Source organism: Melopsittacus undulatus, chromosome 5 (assembly GCF_012275295.1).
Source record: "Melopsittacus undulatus isolate bMelUnd1 chromosome 5, bMelUnd1.mat.Z, whole genome shotgun sequence".
Classification (NCBI taxonomy): domain Eukaryota; kingdom Metazoa; phylum Chordata; class Aves; order Psittaciformes; family Psittaculidae; genus Melopsittacus; species Melopsittacus undulatus.
Genome location: NC_047531.1, coordinates 74,299,528 through 74,316,060, shown reverse-complemented (window position 1 = coordinate 74,316,060; position 16,533 = coordinate 74,299,528). Strand labels below are relative to the sequence as shown.

The 16,533-nt window shown below is 36.2% G+C and overlaps 1 protein-coding gene across 2 annotated transcripts in view; it reads left to right on the top strand.

Annotated features, from left to right (window-relative positions):
• Nucleotides 1-16,533, top strand: part of TMTC3 (transmembrane O-mannosyltransferase targeting cadherins 3) — a 33,212-nt gene that overhangs the window by 2,533 nt on the left and 14,146 nt on the right. Inside the window, exons 2-9 of one of the 2 annotated variants that reach the window (XM_034063136.1) lie at nucleotides 5,449-5,529; nucleotides 6,371-6,480; nucleotides 7,073-7,289; nucleotides 8,383-8,601; nucleotides 12,633-12,732; nucleotides 13,408-13,523; nucleotides 15,141-15,313; nucleotides 16,016-16,268. In XM_034063136.1, the coding sequence (XP_033919027.1) occupies nucleotides 7,101-7,289; nucleotides 8,383-8,601; nucleotides 12,633-12,732; nucleotides 13,408-13,523; nucleotides 15,141-15,313; nucleotides 16,016-16,268 (1,050 nt within the window). In that variant the 5' untranslated portion in view covers nucleotides 5,449-5,529; nucleotides 6,371-6,480; nucleotides 7,073-7,100. Of the gene's footprint in view, nucleotides 1-5,448; nucleotides 5,530-6,366; nucleotides 6,481-7,072; nucleotides 7,290-8,382; nucleotides 8,602-12,632; nucleotides 12,733-13,407; nucleotides 13,524-15,140; nucleotides 15,314-16,015; nucleotides 16,269-16,533 lie in introns of both variants that reach the window. The other variant, XM_034063135.1, reaches the window with a different exon arrangement.

Genomic DNA, 16,533 nt, shown 5'->3' with positions numbered 1-16,533 from the left:
TTTACATTTGTCCCATTACTCTTGATCCTGGTGTATTTGCAAAGGAAGGTTGCCACAATAAAACTTTTTTTATTGTATTTATTCTGCTCCAAATTCTCAGCAAGAGAAAAGGGAACTCCAGGCATGTTTTGCATTCTGCCTTCTCCCATCTTCCCAAATACTTCTTGCTTTCTCCTGTGTGAAATTCACCACAGTCATTTAAATTTGAGCTATGCATCTGCATTGTTTCATACTGGAGTTGTACCTTGGAGCAACATTTTTAAGATAAGACAAATTTAAAGACTATGTGGAAAGGGACAATGCAGACAAAATGATGATCATTTTCTGTCATTAAACACTCATATCAAATCATCATAAAGAATATTCCTTTTAGCCAAAAATGCAGAAAGAGTAGCAAGTAGGCAGGACAGATAAGGGCATTAGTAGAGCCCCAGAAGCTAAATTAAAATGCCATTTTTAAGTGACTCTAATACGGGCTTTGGTAACCTGTTGTATATATCTTTGCTGATATTCATCAGTTCATCTTAAATGAACTTGGTGCTCACCTGTTTAAAACTGGAAATAAATCTAGGAGTAGTTTTGTCAGTTCTTTCCTTTCTTCCACCTTTGATATTTTGTCACTTTTCAAAGTGTGAACTGTAAATATGTTTTAAGCAGTCCAGGACCTTCAGTGGCTGTGAGAGTACATTTCTCCAGAGTAAATGAGATGTACAACTCTTTTTGGAAGCTTATTTGTGTATATCTGTGTCTTTACTGCCTTTGGAGCTCCAAACAGGAGAATGAAAAGCCCACATTTTATGCTTAGGTATGTGCATAAAATGCTCATTAACTTGTTCTCAAAGATTTTCAAGAAACTGCCTGATCCATATGCAAACTACCTGTTTTGTTATTTCCAGCAGCCTAATTAATATAACACCAAATTAAAGTTCCTTGAAATTTCCATAATATTTATGTTGCATATTGCACAGGCTAAAGCACTGATTATCAAAATGACTCTGTGGAGTTACAAACTATTGCCTCACTGGTGCTTCACATAGTCTACAGACTATTGCTTCACTGATGCAGTCATCTCCAGAGAATAGTTGCAGTTTGATTACAGTTGAAAATGCTAACATCTTGATATGACTGAAAAGTTACAGGTGTATTTTTAATACCAATGAATATTTAATAAAGTGTGAATTAAAATAGTCTCTGCATATGAGATTAAAAAAAGATCTTTAAATTGTAGTAACACATGTTCTGTTATGGACAGTGAATAAAGTGAATTTAAAAAACTTTCTGACAGCTTGAACTGACTTTCAAAATATTGACTGTATCAAAAGCTGCAATATGTCAGTTATAGCCGGTATTTTCAGGAGTAGTAAGAGCTTTCATACAAATCTGAAACAATTTGAAACTTTGCAATTCTGACATCCATTTGAGATTAAGTTTAATGATCATGTTTGTTCTTTCCAGTTTCTGTGGAAATCCCGTGGAAATCCTTAGGTGGTTTGTGCAAGCTTTTTCCCCAACAGAATTGCCACAGTTCTCAAATTCTCTAATACTTCTGCTACCTGTGTCTTGTTCTCTAAAGAAGAAAAAAGTGACTCATAGAACTTATTTTTTTGTTTTTGAAGTAGGATTGATTGGAACAGAAGTTGTTGTTAATGAACTGTTGGGTTTAAAAGTGCCATTACCCAGTAGAAGATTCAAATGTGTGTTTAGATTTCTAAAGTTAGGTAGTAAGTTGTGTCTAATCAACACAAATATATTTGTTCTTGCAAGGGTCTGTTGTTGGTAGAAGATGACCGCACATTTATTAGATGATAGCTAATTATGGAGTGCTAAACAGCTGTTGAGTCTTTAGGGATTGCAGCTGTATTCCTCCTTGAGTACATCCTAAGTTTTACTAAATTCATATGATCAGAAAATGGCTCTCACACTCCCAAATCTCCCAGATGAGGATACTCTTAGAACATCATTGTGCATTTTTTTGTTCATGTTGCTTTTTTTTTTTTTGGTGCAGACTACTGTATTTTGCAATATATGGTATTAAACTGTGATTGTAGAGAAATGTTTTGTTTTCCTGTTTTCCTAAAAAACAATTTTTTTGTTATGTAGTACTCATCTGTAATAAACTCATCAGGATGAACTGGTAAAGGGTTCTCCATAGCTGGAGGAAAATACATGCCTTACAAGCCAGACCTGCTTGAGAGCTCTGGTTCTTGTCTGTCCTTTCTATTTAATGTCTCTGTACATGCATGAGAGCACTGCAGTGCAAAATGCAGATTTCTGTGCCAGACAGCTTGAGAAAATCAGACTAACAATCAGGTGTTTTACGCAGAAAAACACAACCGTTTTGCACAGTTGGCTGTCATAATCATGCAGTTTCTGTCTCTCAGGGTTTATCTTGCTGTTTATTTTTTTTCAGACATACATTTTTCTTGCCATGGTCAGATGCTGTTGTAAATTAAAACATGCAACAGAAATCTTGGTAATAAAGTATGTATCTCTCCTGATTTCAGCCAGTCAAATGGGGCTCTGTGGCTGTTCCATAGGCCCCAGACTGGCAGTCATACAGCTGGTTAAGGTGTCTGATGGGCAGTCTGTGAAAGTAGCAGGTAGGCATGATGAAAAAAAATAACTTGAGAAACAGTCAATCTGTTTACGTGTGTTGGAGCAGTCAGTGATGTAGTTTCCTATCACAGCAAGGCCGTGTTAACAAATAAGTTGTTAGGCAGCATTTTACTGGTATTTATCAAAACACCTATCACTGGGAGCAATGAAGTACTGGCGCTTGCAAGACCATACTTGGGTTGATAGCAGATTTCAGCGTGTCTGTTGGGCAAGAAGGGGAATTATATCCACTCACTCAAGTAGCCCAGTCATAGCCAAGGCTTCAGCAGCCCCTTGCACATCTTTGATTGATGAGGTTCTCAGCATTGCATAATCCTCGTATGGCCTCTTTCTTTCCAATATCAAACTGATAACAGATTATCTGGTGTGAATAGTGTTGGCTGCCAAATAGCAATTGCTGTTCTCCACTGAGATTAATGGCAGACATAAAACATTTTGCCTAGTTTACCAAGTACGGATGAGCTTTTATAAGCCTCCCTCCATTTTAGTTTTGCGTTCTCTTTCACATTGATGATCACTCAAGGTTTGAAGCTTTGAGTTTGCTGGTAGACCAAGCTGTAGTAGCAGATAGGAACTAGTAGTTCTGATGGTGAGCCTTCCCCAAAATCTGCCTTCTTATGCTTAATGTAAAGGACAGTAAAAACATCTTTTCCATATTTATGTTTTAATTCAGCAAGAGCATTAAACTACCCTGTAACCGGACTAGGTGGAAAAAGTGACTTCCCTAACTTTCTGTATCTTTACAGTATATTTCAAGAAAATAAGACCTTAGACTACCAGATTGCAAGTCAGAAAGTAGTATCTCTGCTACGGTTTTGTGTGATCTACAGATTGTACATGGCCTTGCATTTCCTGTTTTTGTTCTTTGCACTTGTCCTGGAAACAGATTGCTGGAAAATGGGGACTCTTCCAGATCTCCATTTTGCCCATCTGTTACCAAGACCTCCTAGTGCTTTTGCACACAATACAAATTTGAGAGATATACTGTGATGCTTTTGAGATTACCAAGCATGGCATGCACAGTTCAAGCAGTGTGTTGTGTGGCTTGCTGCCAAAACCAGAACAATGAGTTTTGTTGCTTATGTTCCTCACAGCAAACTTATTAAGCTGTTCAGTATTGTCTTGAGTATCTGTGGCTTGGATACTTGTCTTGAAAGACCAAGTTATAGCCATGTATTTGCAGTTGTACCTATGATTGAAATGTGCATGGAAAGGAGAAGGTGTGTTGCAGATTAAAAAAATGTGATATTAAAGGTGAATTTTGGGGGTCCTGGTGGATAGGAGGATGACCATGAGCCAGCAGTGTGCCCTTGTGGCCAAGAAGGCAAATGGCATCCTAGGGTGCATTAGAAAGGGTGTGGTTAGTAGGGCAAGAGAGGTTCTCCTCCCCCTCTATTCCGCCTTGGTGAGGCCACATCTGGAATATTGCATCCAGTTCTGGGCCCCTCAGTTCAAGAAGGACAGGGAATTGCTTGAAAGAGTCCAGCGCAGAGCCACAAAGATGATGAAGGATGATGAGTGGAACACCTCCCTTATGAGGAGGGGCTGAGGGAGCTGGGTCTCTTTAGCTTGGAGAAGAGGAGAGTGAGGGGTGACCTCATCAGTGTTTACAAACATGTAAAGGGTGGGTGTCAGGATGATGGAGCTAGGCTTTTTTCAGTGATATCCAGTGGTAGGACAAGGGACAATGGGTGTAAACTGGAGCATAGAAGGTTCCACGTTAACATCAGGAAGAACTTCTTTACTGTAAGAGTGACAGAGCACTGGAACAGGTTGCCCAGGGAGGTTGTGGAGTCTCCTACGTTGGAGATATTCAAGGCCCGCCTGGACAAGTTCCTGTGTGATGTACTCTAGGTTACCCTGTTCTTGCAGGGGGGTTGGACTAAATGATCTTTCGAGGTCCCTTCCAACCCTTGGGATTCTGTGATTCTTCTGGAGTTCTCAAATAGGTTTCTCTGGTGGTGGGCTAGCCACTTAATCTTGACTTTGGATATATCTCAAAATACTCCTTTCTAAGAGTTTCCTTTCTTTCAAATATAAACCATATATTCCCTACAGGTGGCATGTAGGTAAATGCAGCTCTGTTAAGGAAAAGCTTAGTCAAGAGTGGTATAAAAAGAGTTGTGGGTGGAAGAAGTTCTAGAAATTCAGAACAAAAAGGGCTCATGAAAAGCATCAGAATTGCTTAGGGTTAAGGGATAATTAAGGCAGCTGTCTTGGCAGTGTCTGCAAGGGCTTAATACTTCAACCAAAGCAATAAACTTATATTGTTAATAAAGAAGTCTCAGGTTGCCCAAACCTACTAACCTAGTGAGGCCTTTTCTTGAAGGATGAATTTAAATAAACCTTATGGTTGCTTCTGTCTGCCAATATTATCTTGTCCCATTAAGTTTTGGAACACAGTATTTAAGAAATGTAGCTTATATGTTGGAAAATCATTACATATTTGCTGTGGGACCTTTTCAGATGTGACTGCTATTCAGTAGAACTAGTGAAGTTCAGGAAGTAGGAAGCACGGTGTTCTACACACTGTTGCAAACAAGGATTTTCAAACTCTTTTGCTAGCAGTTTTTTCTCCTCATGCTTGGGGTGGGGGGAGAGCTAAAAAACTTTGGTGGGTTGAAATTCAGAAATGGGCTGGCTTTTCATGTATTCCTGCAGTAAGCTTTGTTTTCTTATTTTTTTAAATAAGATTTCTCTGGCTGCCACGAAGATCATAAATATGTTCTAACTTAATCTTGGCTTAAAGTACTTTGTTGCAGCCTGGCAAAAAGACATAGCCTCCTCCTTTAACATTTAACGATGTTTTCTCTCTCTCTTTAATTAAAAAAGGCTTTTTATTGATTCAAGTAACACCAGTTACCAATGCTCCAGGTACTACAGAACAAAACCCACAACCTTCACTGACATTATGTGAGTAACACTGATTGGATTGATTTGATTCCTTTTAAATGATCTTTGTCTTGGTTTTCAGTTTAACTGCACCTGCATCTTGTTGCACATGTATTCCTTCCTGTACCACTGCTCCTTTACCGCTAGTTGTGATAGGTGATGGTTGTGCTTTCAGGTACAGCCCAGGCTGCAAATCACTTCTGAAATTAAATGTGTGGGTGAGATTTTTCTGTGGGCTGTTTTTAGAGGATAGTATACTTAAATATGAACACAAGTAAAAAAACACAAAACATCAACAAACCAAAGGAAAAAATATCACCAGCATTTCATCATCCAAATAATATAGCATAGAGCATATAGCATCAGCTTTGATGTATGAACCGTGATGGACATAAGGCTAGTGTGTTTATATATTTATGGATCCACATTATCCAGCTAATATAAGCTGTTCTCTGTCCTTAGGGATATTAGCCCTCTCTAGTTTTGGGGAAGAGGCTGTATATTTTTTTTTTCAGTCATCTCTCCTTTTTCTCAAAACTAAGTCAGTGTTTGGCTGTCTGTAGCTTTTCACCAATTTGGTCCCAACGATTGGCAGTAATCCAGGCTGTGTCAACCATGGGTCAAAAAGAATACCTTTGACCTGTAGTTACCTTCTTATTCTTCCAAGGCAGAACAGTGTTTTCAACAAACCTAATACATAGTAATTTCACCTTTTGATTAGGTCACCCATGTATTATTATTTAAATAAACCTAAAAATGCTGTTTAATAATTTCTAGAGCTTAGGAAGTTTATGCAAGATGAGAGAAAATAAGATAAAAGTTAATTTGTAATGTCTTTTTTGCTTGCTGTTTCTTTAGACAGGACTCTTATGAGCATTTAATGACATCGGAGCATTTGGCAGAGTTGAGAAAAAATTACTTTTTTCTGAACTTCTATGAAGAATGCAAATGATCAAAGTGTGAGCTTCAATGGTAAGTTTAACTTTTTATTATTACTTACGTCCTTCTTCACCTGTTCTTAAACACCTATATTTATGAAGTTCTTAAAGGTTCCCGTTTATTCTTCAGAATGTTTGAAATTTGGGTTTTTTTTTACTGCTGTTGAAATATTTTATGAAATACTTTTAAACCTAAACAATATGAATAATTAATGTTCTGCCTTCCTTTTTGATGATGTAGTATTCTGTGTCAGTATGTTAGACTACTCAGGGCTCTAGGGAACTTAATTTTCATAATTCTCTAGTCTTCAGCATTCATTTGAACTGCTCTCTGCTAAAAATTACATCACAGTTTATCATCAATCTTCTTTTCTTAGTAAACCATGAAATGTTGCAGTGCATCCAGGTTGTGTGAGGGCTTTTTAGGGGTGAGACTTATTTAATGAGAGTATGTCTTTTAGACAATCAATTGTGTAAGATGGAAAAGACTAGCGGAAAGCTTTCGATTTTACTGATTTTTAGATACATAGTGTCATTAATTTCTAAAATATTACATGTCTTTTTGACTTTGTCAAGTTTATTTTTTAATCAGTAACATTAGTCAAGTTGCTGTCCATGTATTTCAGCTTTTGTCCATGAAAACTCTTAGAGAAGATGGCTGATGTAAGCCTGAAGGAGGCAGCACTAATAGTTGGTGTGGTGGCAGCCTGCTACTGGAACAGTCTCTTTTGTGGGTTTGTTTTTGATGATGTTTCAGCAATTTTGGACAATAAAGATCTGCATCCTTCTACTCCACTAAAAAATCTGTTTCAGAATGACTTCTGGGGCACTCCAATGTCTGAGGTAAATGGTTTGTGAAACACTTAGAGGCATTTAGGAAATGAAAAAAAAGCCTTGCAAAGTTTTTGCACTTCTTCCTAAGATAGTTTTAACAGAATAGTTTGTTTCTAATGGAATGTGGTGATGTTAGTGTTTTGTGCTACAAGATCTGGAACAGATGTCACTTGTATTCTTTTCATCTGTTCAATAAAAGAACTTGTAAGAAAATTTAAGTAATATATCATGATTCAAGATGCTGTGTGTTATCTAATTTCAATATTGAAATTGGACAGCCCTGACCATTTTCACTTTTCCTCCTGCAATAGCTAGACATTGACATACAAGGAGGGTATTTATTTCTAATTGCAGTATGGAAGGAAAGGTAGGACTCTTAAACAGCAAAGCTGTAAGTTAGAGAATGGGTATTGAATTACTATTTTTTTTTGAGGAAGTATGTTTATGTGAATTCATAGGGCTTGGTTTGTAGCCTATCTAGAGTGGCTGTGTTTTTATTTGAAAAGCTGCATTGGTGTTAAAGTTGTTGATAAACATTGTTAAGTGGCAGTGGCTAAAGTATTTACATATAGCTTAGAAGGCTACACATGGTGCCATTGCAAATGAGCAAAAATAAGCTGATAGTCATAGGTCATTTTTGCCTATGCATTCACCTTGTAATTGCTTATGTTCATAACATACAGGGTTAGTTCTTTGTGAGATACTAATTGCCCACTCTACAAATAGCCTTTAGTTCATAATTTTCATACAACCCTCTAGTGAAAAGTTCCAGACTTTTTCAGATGCCATCTAGTCCTGCAGTCACTGTAAGTGGGTTCCTAAACTTCTCCCAGCAAAATTTCAAGTAGTATTTTTCAATATGTTTTTACTTCAAAAAAAACCTAACCACGTAGAGGGAGAGAAAGCCATCTCAGTATTGATTTTGCACTGAAAACCCAACAGAAAGTCAGGGTAATTTTAACTAAATGAACTCAGATTAATTTGATCATTCATGGCTTTTAGAATACTTTTTGTTATCTGTGTTTTTGTCTTTCTGTATGTGCAATTTGCTTCCCTGTGTGGGAGTTGATGGTGACTGATTGATTTATTTATTTTCTTTCAGGAGAGAAGTCATAAATCTTACCGTCCCCTTACAGTTCTTACGTTTCGTTTAAACTACTTGTTCAGCGAGTTAAATGCAGTTTCTTACCACTTCCTAAATCTGGTCTTCCATGTGGTGGTTTGTGTAGTCTTCCTCAAGGTCTGTAAGCTTTTTCTGGATAACAAGAGCAGCATAGTTGCATCCTTGCTCTTTGCAGTGCACCCAATACATACTGAAGCGGTAGGTATGCCTGTGATGTGCTTAATTTGTTCAAGCTGTATTAATTAACCTTAAATTTCATGGGGTCTTTTTGTCTGTTCATAAATTATAACTCCAAAAAGTGTGTGGTTTTACTTGTGCTTAACTCTGCCCTTTTCAATGAATGGCAAAGGTAACAAATTCATTGTTTGATATTGGATGCAGCTACTGAAAATAATTAAAGAAACATTAATTTAGTTACTGAATAACTTAAGTCTCTGCTATGGACATTGCCTTTTATGATGATGGCTACTGTAGCTTACACAGATATTTGTGTTCTGTGATGATTCATCCAGTACCATATTTTGCAAATACTATGAATACCACTTCATTCATTTCCAGAAGTGCTAAGCTCTTGACTCTAGCTAATTACCAAGTCAGTTCTGTTCACTGTCTTTTATGTCAATATATCAGTCTCAGCAGACCTTTTCCTAGGATTGTCGTTGCTATACTACACCCAGCTTAGGACCATTCTGTTAGAACCTTCAATTTTTTTCAACATATCTGAAATAAGAATGAGGAATGCATTTCTCACCTCTCATATTTACCTTCCTATTGATCCTGAATGAGTTTTTTTTTCACTGCTATGAAAAGCATTATTTATACAAGCTGTCTGATAATACACCTTTTAATGTTCAACCAGGCTTGCAAGGTTGTGGAGTAAATGGAGTCTTGCGATCACCATTCATTATATTTGTTTCCTTCAGGAACACTGATAAAGCAGATCTGTGGAATTCTCTGCTGTTATTTCTGCATCACTTAGATTGGCTTTCAGAGATTCCAGTTCACAGGTGTTGCAAAACCTTTTCTTAGTTTCTTTTTTATTTCTTGTAGTATTAGCTGATTTTCAAAAACCTTTTGCTTCTTTGGAGGCATTATCCATTTTTTTTTCTGTGGCTTTTGTTTTGTTTTGGGTTGGTTTTTTTTGAGTTGTGTGCGATGTCATTTGAGAAAATGAAGGGGGTTTGCTGTTACCTTATGTTGGGTTTTTGTTTTTTTTTGTTCTGATTTGTGAGGGTAAAGAGTTTGCATCTCTTGTTCTCTAAAGACACAAATCCCTGCTAGTAGCAATTCGGTAGCCTGCATCTGTGAATTTTGAGAAAATCTTTATAGGGAATAAGTTCATGGAGTTTCTAATTGCCTGCTATTTGAGCTACTAACATGTCCTTGCTAGAAGAAGTTAGGTGCATATTTAAAAATGCAGAAGTTAAACACCTAAAATTTTTTGCTTGCTTTTGTGCTTGAAAGCACAAACCCCCATAAAATCTTGGGTAAAATGTGGGTTAAAAAATAATTTGTTAATTTCATTTGGTTTTCTGTTTCTTTGAAAAAGCATGCTTTAAATTTAAAAGTTTGACTTTGCCTCTTGTAGTAAATGTGATAGTATGTTTACAGGAGCATTACCAAGTTGCTACAGACTTACAGTAGTGGTTCATGGTTTGGATTATCCTGTGTAATTTTATCACTTTCATTTCAAATATGGCGATTTCTTATGCTTGAACAGTCGGATTCCCTATGAGATAACAGTAACACAATCACATTTAATACTTTGCAGCAGAGTTAGCAAAAAGTGTCATACAAATCCTACAAAACATTGTGTAATTACATTGTGCGGGATAAGGTATTACAAAGTTATGAAGTACAGTTATGAAGCAATTTGGTCATAAACTTGTAATTCGTCATATTAACCACACGAGGGCACTTTAAGATTGCTAGAACTTGATGTACTTAAGAAACTCGGGAATTGAAGTGCAATTGCAATTGAGTTCTCCTGCTTTTGTACTTAGGTGAAGAATCAGTTAGGGGAGTTCATTCTCCTCCCCCGCCATTTTCAATTTCAGCTTTCTGGTTTTGACAAATAGTGCATTTTATCCTTTCAAGTGTTTGTATTGAGAATTCTGCCTAACATCCAACAAAGAAAGAATTTTTAGTTGAGAGTTGTTTATATGTATAAAGGCAAAACCACCAGAAGTTTCCATACATGGAAAAGAAGAGGTCATAATGAATGGAGACTTGACTGCCAACTAACTTATTCAGGTTTTAGTGAAAAGTCCAAAGCAGTTTCTTTTTCCCCAGTTTTTTCTATAATGTGATATGTGTATCTTTCATAATAGGAATGTATCTGATTTGAATTCCTTCAAATGAGTTTCCTATTTATTAATCCCCTGCACAAGAGTTTGAAACAGCAGATGCAATCCTTATTATCTATGTTATGATAAATGTTTTTTTTTTTCCTGGATAAGTTAGCAAAGCAAGATAAATAGAAATAATTTTCTGCTTGACTTCAGCGAGAAGCTGGTTCCTTCCAGTGTTAATATCATTTTCTGAGGAAGAATCTTTGAGGAAACACATTGAATAACAGCATCATAGTTTCATTTATCCTTGTCTTTAGAATTCCAGTTCAGTCTTTCTAGCTACTTTGCTATTGTTTTAGCTAGAGACATGTTGATCACCTTTACAGCTACAGGATGTCAACTAATCTTGTGAATGCTGGAATTTTCACTCATGCGTCACCTTTGTATCCAGAAATAGAATCTTTCTTTGTTGGGAAGAGACTGGAGGCACACCAGCACACTGGCATTCCTAATGATCTCTTTCAGTTGATCCACAAAAGTTCTCCTATATTTTGAGGTCCAGACCAGAAATCGTTGAAACAGCTTAAGACGTTTTGGAAACAAATACTTGTATACTATCCAAAATGTTAACACAAACTCTGATGCCCTGTCAGTTATGAAACATGCTTTGTCTGTGCATTATTCATTGAGTCCTTTGGTAAATGTATTCTACTTGCAATGGAAGCACCAGAGCATGATTTCACATTCAGATTTGAATACTTTCCTTTACACTGTGACTTTGGATATTGAGTTGCTTTCTCTTTTTATGCTGTGCTGGATCAGTTATGCTTGACCAAGGATGTAGCTAGCAATCAAAACTTACAATTAGGTCCAGATGGCTGAAAGTAAGTTTTCAGCATCATCATCATTAAATGGTGAGGTAAGAGGTTTCTGTAGATAAATATGACAGTCTACTTTGAGATAGCATGCCATTTTCCAGCCATCTTCCTTGTAAAAAAAAATGAATGCAATCAGAAACATTGCAGAATAGGACAAATGAAGAAGACAGTCCTAAATGGTATTGTGGTCAGCACAGTAGTAACTACAGTAACCATTAACAGAGTGACCTGTCTTTGATCTCTGCTTATTGACTGCACCTTAGCATTTTGGGAAAACAGCTCCAGAAATGGATATTAATCTGTATTTCCTTGGGAATTCCGTCATAACCTTCTGCCCTATGGATTTTACTAGTTTTCCAAGTTTTCATAAAATTAATTCCTCTCTATGTCATTACTTTAATATTGCCAACCCCATTACCATTTCAAAAACTGTGAGACCTGTAATAAGGCCTCACATAATGCTCAAGTCATTCCTTAACTCCATTGCAACAGAGTTTGCCATCAATTTAGTCGTAACTGTTGTCTGCTCATCTAAGAGTTACCATAGCAGCAGTAAAAGGAATGCATCTTTCAGATTTAAATCTGTTCGGTCAGTTGGAAAAGGTATGCACAAAAGTAACAATTATAGTTTCTGTATGCCATTGTCAGCAGGATATATACATACATATGTCCTTATCAGGCTCCACTTAAATCTCCTATTCAGGAAACCTGGTTTCTTCCAAGTATTAGGAAGAAAGAGGTTGTTATCATGCCCAGGTTTCACCTGGAATGCTATTTGTGTCTGGTGTTACTAAGGATAAGAGAAAGTACAACATTTCTCAGTTGTCTTGTTAATGGTGATACTTAGGGGCACATCAGCCATAGGTAGCCACTAGTCACCTCTATCATCCTGTTCTTGAATTCAGTACTGATTGATCTGAAAACAGCCTTACTCTTCATTGCCCTTATTGCTTGGTTTACAGATCCTGTTTATGCATATCCTGATAGTGTATTAGTCACACACTATTCTAGTAGTAGAATAGTTATAAGAATAATAATCTTGTTTTTTTTTATTTTTCAGGTTACTGGAGTTGTGGGCCGAGCAGAGCTTTTGTCATCTATCTTTTTCCTAGCTGCATTTTTGTCATACACAAAATCTAAAGGGCCAGATAATACCATAGGTAAATGATTGACAAATATATATGTAACTTAATTTCTGCATCACTGATAAGAGAGCTCTTAAAATGGTAATATGAGTGTATTGGTTATTCTGCAAGTGTGTACAAAAAATCTTCAGCCCCAAGATCCCCATGTAATGGAAGTTTTCATTATAAATTGCATTTTTTTTTCCTCCTGTAAGACTTAAGCACTTCTTCAGTTGTTTTACACCTAATGTAGGGGGCTCCTTCACTCACTTCTGTTAATACAGGTGAGTTGAAATATGCTGAAATGCCTCAGATGGGCACAAGTATGTGGAGATATATGAGGCTTGCCTCTTTTCTAAAGTCAGAATGATTTTGTAAAAAATTCATGACTGCCTATAAAACATTACATTTGAAAAAGTACTCTGATGAATTTGGAAAGATTGGATTTTTTTTGTTTTCCTAGTCTTTTGCCTTTCATTTAGTCCATTCAATTTACAGGACGCAGTTTTAAAATTTATATATGTATATTACTTTCTTGAGAGAAAGCCTGGTAATCTTCCCTTTAATGACCAATGTCATATTGAATAAGTTACAGAAATAGCATGTTCAAATATGAAGAACCAAAGTCTTTGCTTTTTAGCTTAATTTACTTTATTAAATGTCTGGGCTTTTTGTAAGATGAAATATTTTCAATGTCTTCTTTATTTGCAGTGTGGACTCCAATTGCAGTGACTGTGTTTCTAGTAGCTGTTGCAACACTGTGTAAAGAACAAGGAATAACGGTGGTTGGGATATGCTGTGTCTATGAAGTATTTATTGCTCAAGGGGTAAGCTGTTGAAAAATAAATTGGATTTCTTCTCAGGAATTCTGTAATGAGATATTAAGTATGCTGAAGAGTCATATTTCAGCACTGGTATTTGTCAGTTCAGGCTAACTCTATAGTTCTGTTACATATTTTAGATTTTTTTTTTTTTTACATAGTTGATGTTTAACATGCATAGTTCATGGTGAGGGAGCACAGTGACTTCTAAGTTGTCTTTTACATGATTACCAAATACACTCAATGAAGATTTCATGTGTCTTAATAGAAACCAAAGGGTTTAGTTGACTGAGGTTTGCAAAGACTACTGTATAACAATCTGATTTATCAAGTCTGAGGTACATACAGATGGGGACTATTAGGTTTTAATTCCTGTAGTAAAAAATAGCATATTATATACAAATGCCATTTCATCACATTCTAATGAATAACCAGGCATTTTGGAGTAGTCTTATTTTAATCAGTAATATTCTTATGAAATTTGTTGTTCTAAGAATATATTTAAATTTCATTTCTAATCTGATTGGTTTCGTTTTAAGCATTGATATGTCTTTGAGCAAATAGTAACTTTTGTTTAGAGAAACAAGGTGTTCCTGCAATTAAATAATTCTTGACTTTTCAATGGTCAAACAATGTACAATTTAAAAATATATGATTGCATATTCTAAGAAATTTTTCTTGTTTACTTAATTATTTGAGGAATATTTTGCAAAAAACTGCACCACTAAAAGCTGAAATGTTGTCTGTCTTGGTCAAAATACCCAAATCATTTTTTATGTGCTTACAGAAATACATGTGTTTGTAACTACTGCCTTTGCAAGTCTAATAAGCATATTTTTTTCAAACTGCATTTCTAAGAAAATCACCATTATGTGTCCATATGCATCAATCCACTCTTCCTTTCTTTTGGTACCTTTTGATCTGATCCTCAATTTCTTGAAAATTTAACAAGTTCTTGTAAGTGAGTAGCAAAGATTAAATCCAAACTGAGGCTTCTTCTGAGGGTACAGGTATACCATGAGCTAAGAGTTTGACCAGTTGTCAAAAACCTGTCAGTATCTGTAGTTCAACCAACCAGTGTATGCGAAGCAATAAATTATCCCCAGCACAAGACATAAATAAATAGAGAAAGAGGTACAAGGAAGAAATCGGGGTATGTAATGGGGAACTGTGCATGATCATAATGTTCATGAGGCAGGGAGAGATGGTTTACTGCGATAGAGACATAAAATAGAAATCTAGGGCTAATCAGGAAGTGCATAGAATTTCTATCATTCTTAAGGAATTTCGTTTATAGGATAAGTTCAGAGGGGCTGATAATACTAAAAATAGTGATTTTTATTCTTCAAGATTTGTTTCGCAGTCATACTTGATTTCTTGAAGTCTCTGAAGATGGTATTTTTTTTTTAATCTGTCAATGCATAGTTCAGCTGTGATAGTGTTAGCAAGAGTACTTGAGTAGAGTTACTTCTTTTTGGGGGTTGTCATGAAATCTCTAAGAAGCTGGGCTAAGTAACTATTAGGATCAGGCATTTAGAGAAAAACAAGAAAAAAAGAAAATACTAGGTAGCTCATATTTATCTAAGAGATTACTATCTGATTATAAACTTTTTTCCTTTGCAGTACACCTTGCCAGTGTTATTGGACACAGCTGTACAGATTCTTCGAGGGAAGGGCAGTATTCCTTTCTCTATGCTCCAAACACTATTGAAGCTCATAGTCCTAATGTTCAGTACACTGCTGCTTGTAGTTGTCAGAGTCCAGGTTATCCAATCTCAACTTCCGGTGTTTACAAGGTAATAGTAAAGTTTCTCTTATTCACAGACACTAATAAATAACCTGTGACTTAATGACGTGTGAGTGAAATGGCTAGAAGTTCATAAGCTTAAGTGTTTTTTAACTTATGTTGATATTGGTAAGCAATGACTGGGAAATAGTACTATTTTTTATTGATAAATGGTATATTTCAGTACCTGTTGACAAGCACGTCCACAGTCTTGAGGTATCTGAGCAGACATTAATTTTTAAAAACCCTACTTTTGTTACTTTGTCTTAGTAGTTGAGAAATTAAATGCCTTATTACTGAAGTATTTTGTGTGGGTTATGAATTTTAATTTGTCTTAAAAATATGTGAGCAATGTAGAAATGCAAAAATCCAATATTTTCCCTGGAAAATGATGCAAACTAAAAAAACCATGAACAAGGACCACTGAACTCAACTTTAGGTGTAAATTATTCTGTTTCTTCAGACTTATGTTGGTTATATCTCAGACTAGTTTCTTAAACTGGGAGGAGGTTCTGTCCCATGCTGAGATGAATCATCATGTATGATTCCCAAGTTACACATAGGATAAATACAGGAAGATTAGGATATTGTACATGGCTGTGAGTGGTAGCTCTAGTTATGTATCTGAAATTTGCTGGTTTCTGAGCACAAAGTGTATCAAGACCATACCTTTTCTTTCATTAAAAGCTTTATCTTTTCTCTTTTGCTTCAGGTTTGATAACCCAGCTGCTGTTAGTCCATCACCAGCAAGACAGCTGACTTTCAACTACCTCCTCCCCGTAAATGCTTGGCTTCTTCTCAACCCCTCAGAATTATGCTGTGACTGGACAATGGGAACTATTCCTCTCGTGGAGTCTTTGTTAGATGTTAGAAATGTTGCCACCCTTACATTCTTCTGCTTTCTGGGATCTTTGCTTGTCTTCAGTCTGCGATATCCTGGGGATTCCTCCAAGACTGTATTGATGGTATGAATGATGCACTGGTTTTGTCCTTTTGTGTTTTTTTAAGGCTGTAAATGGGTTAGGTTGTTTGATCACATGTCTAATTTGCTGTGACCTGGAGATACTACATGCATCTCCTTCTGGGCAGAGGGATGCCACCGTTAAGTATTTTCAGACTGTATTGCAGCCTTTCTTAGGTATTCAGAACTCAACTAGCAAATGGGGTTTTTTAATAGAATTGAAAAAAGTTTTAAGAATCAGACTGCATTTTCATCCTGCAAACTGTCTA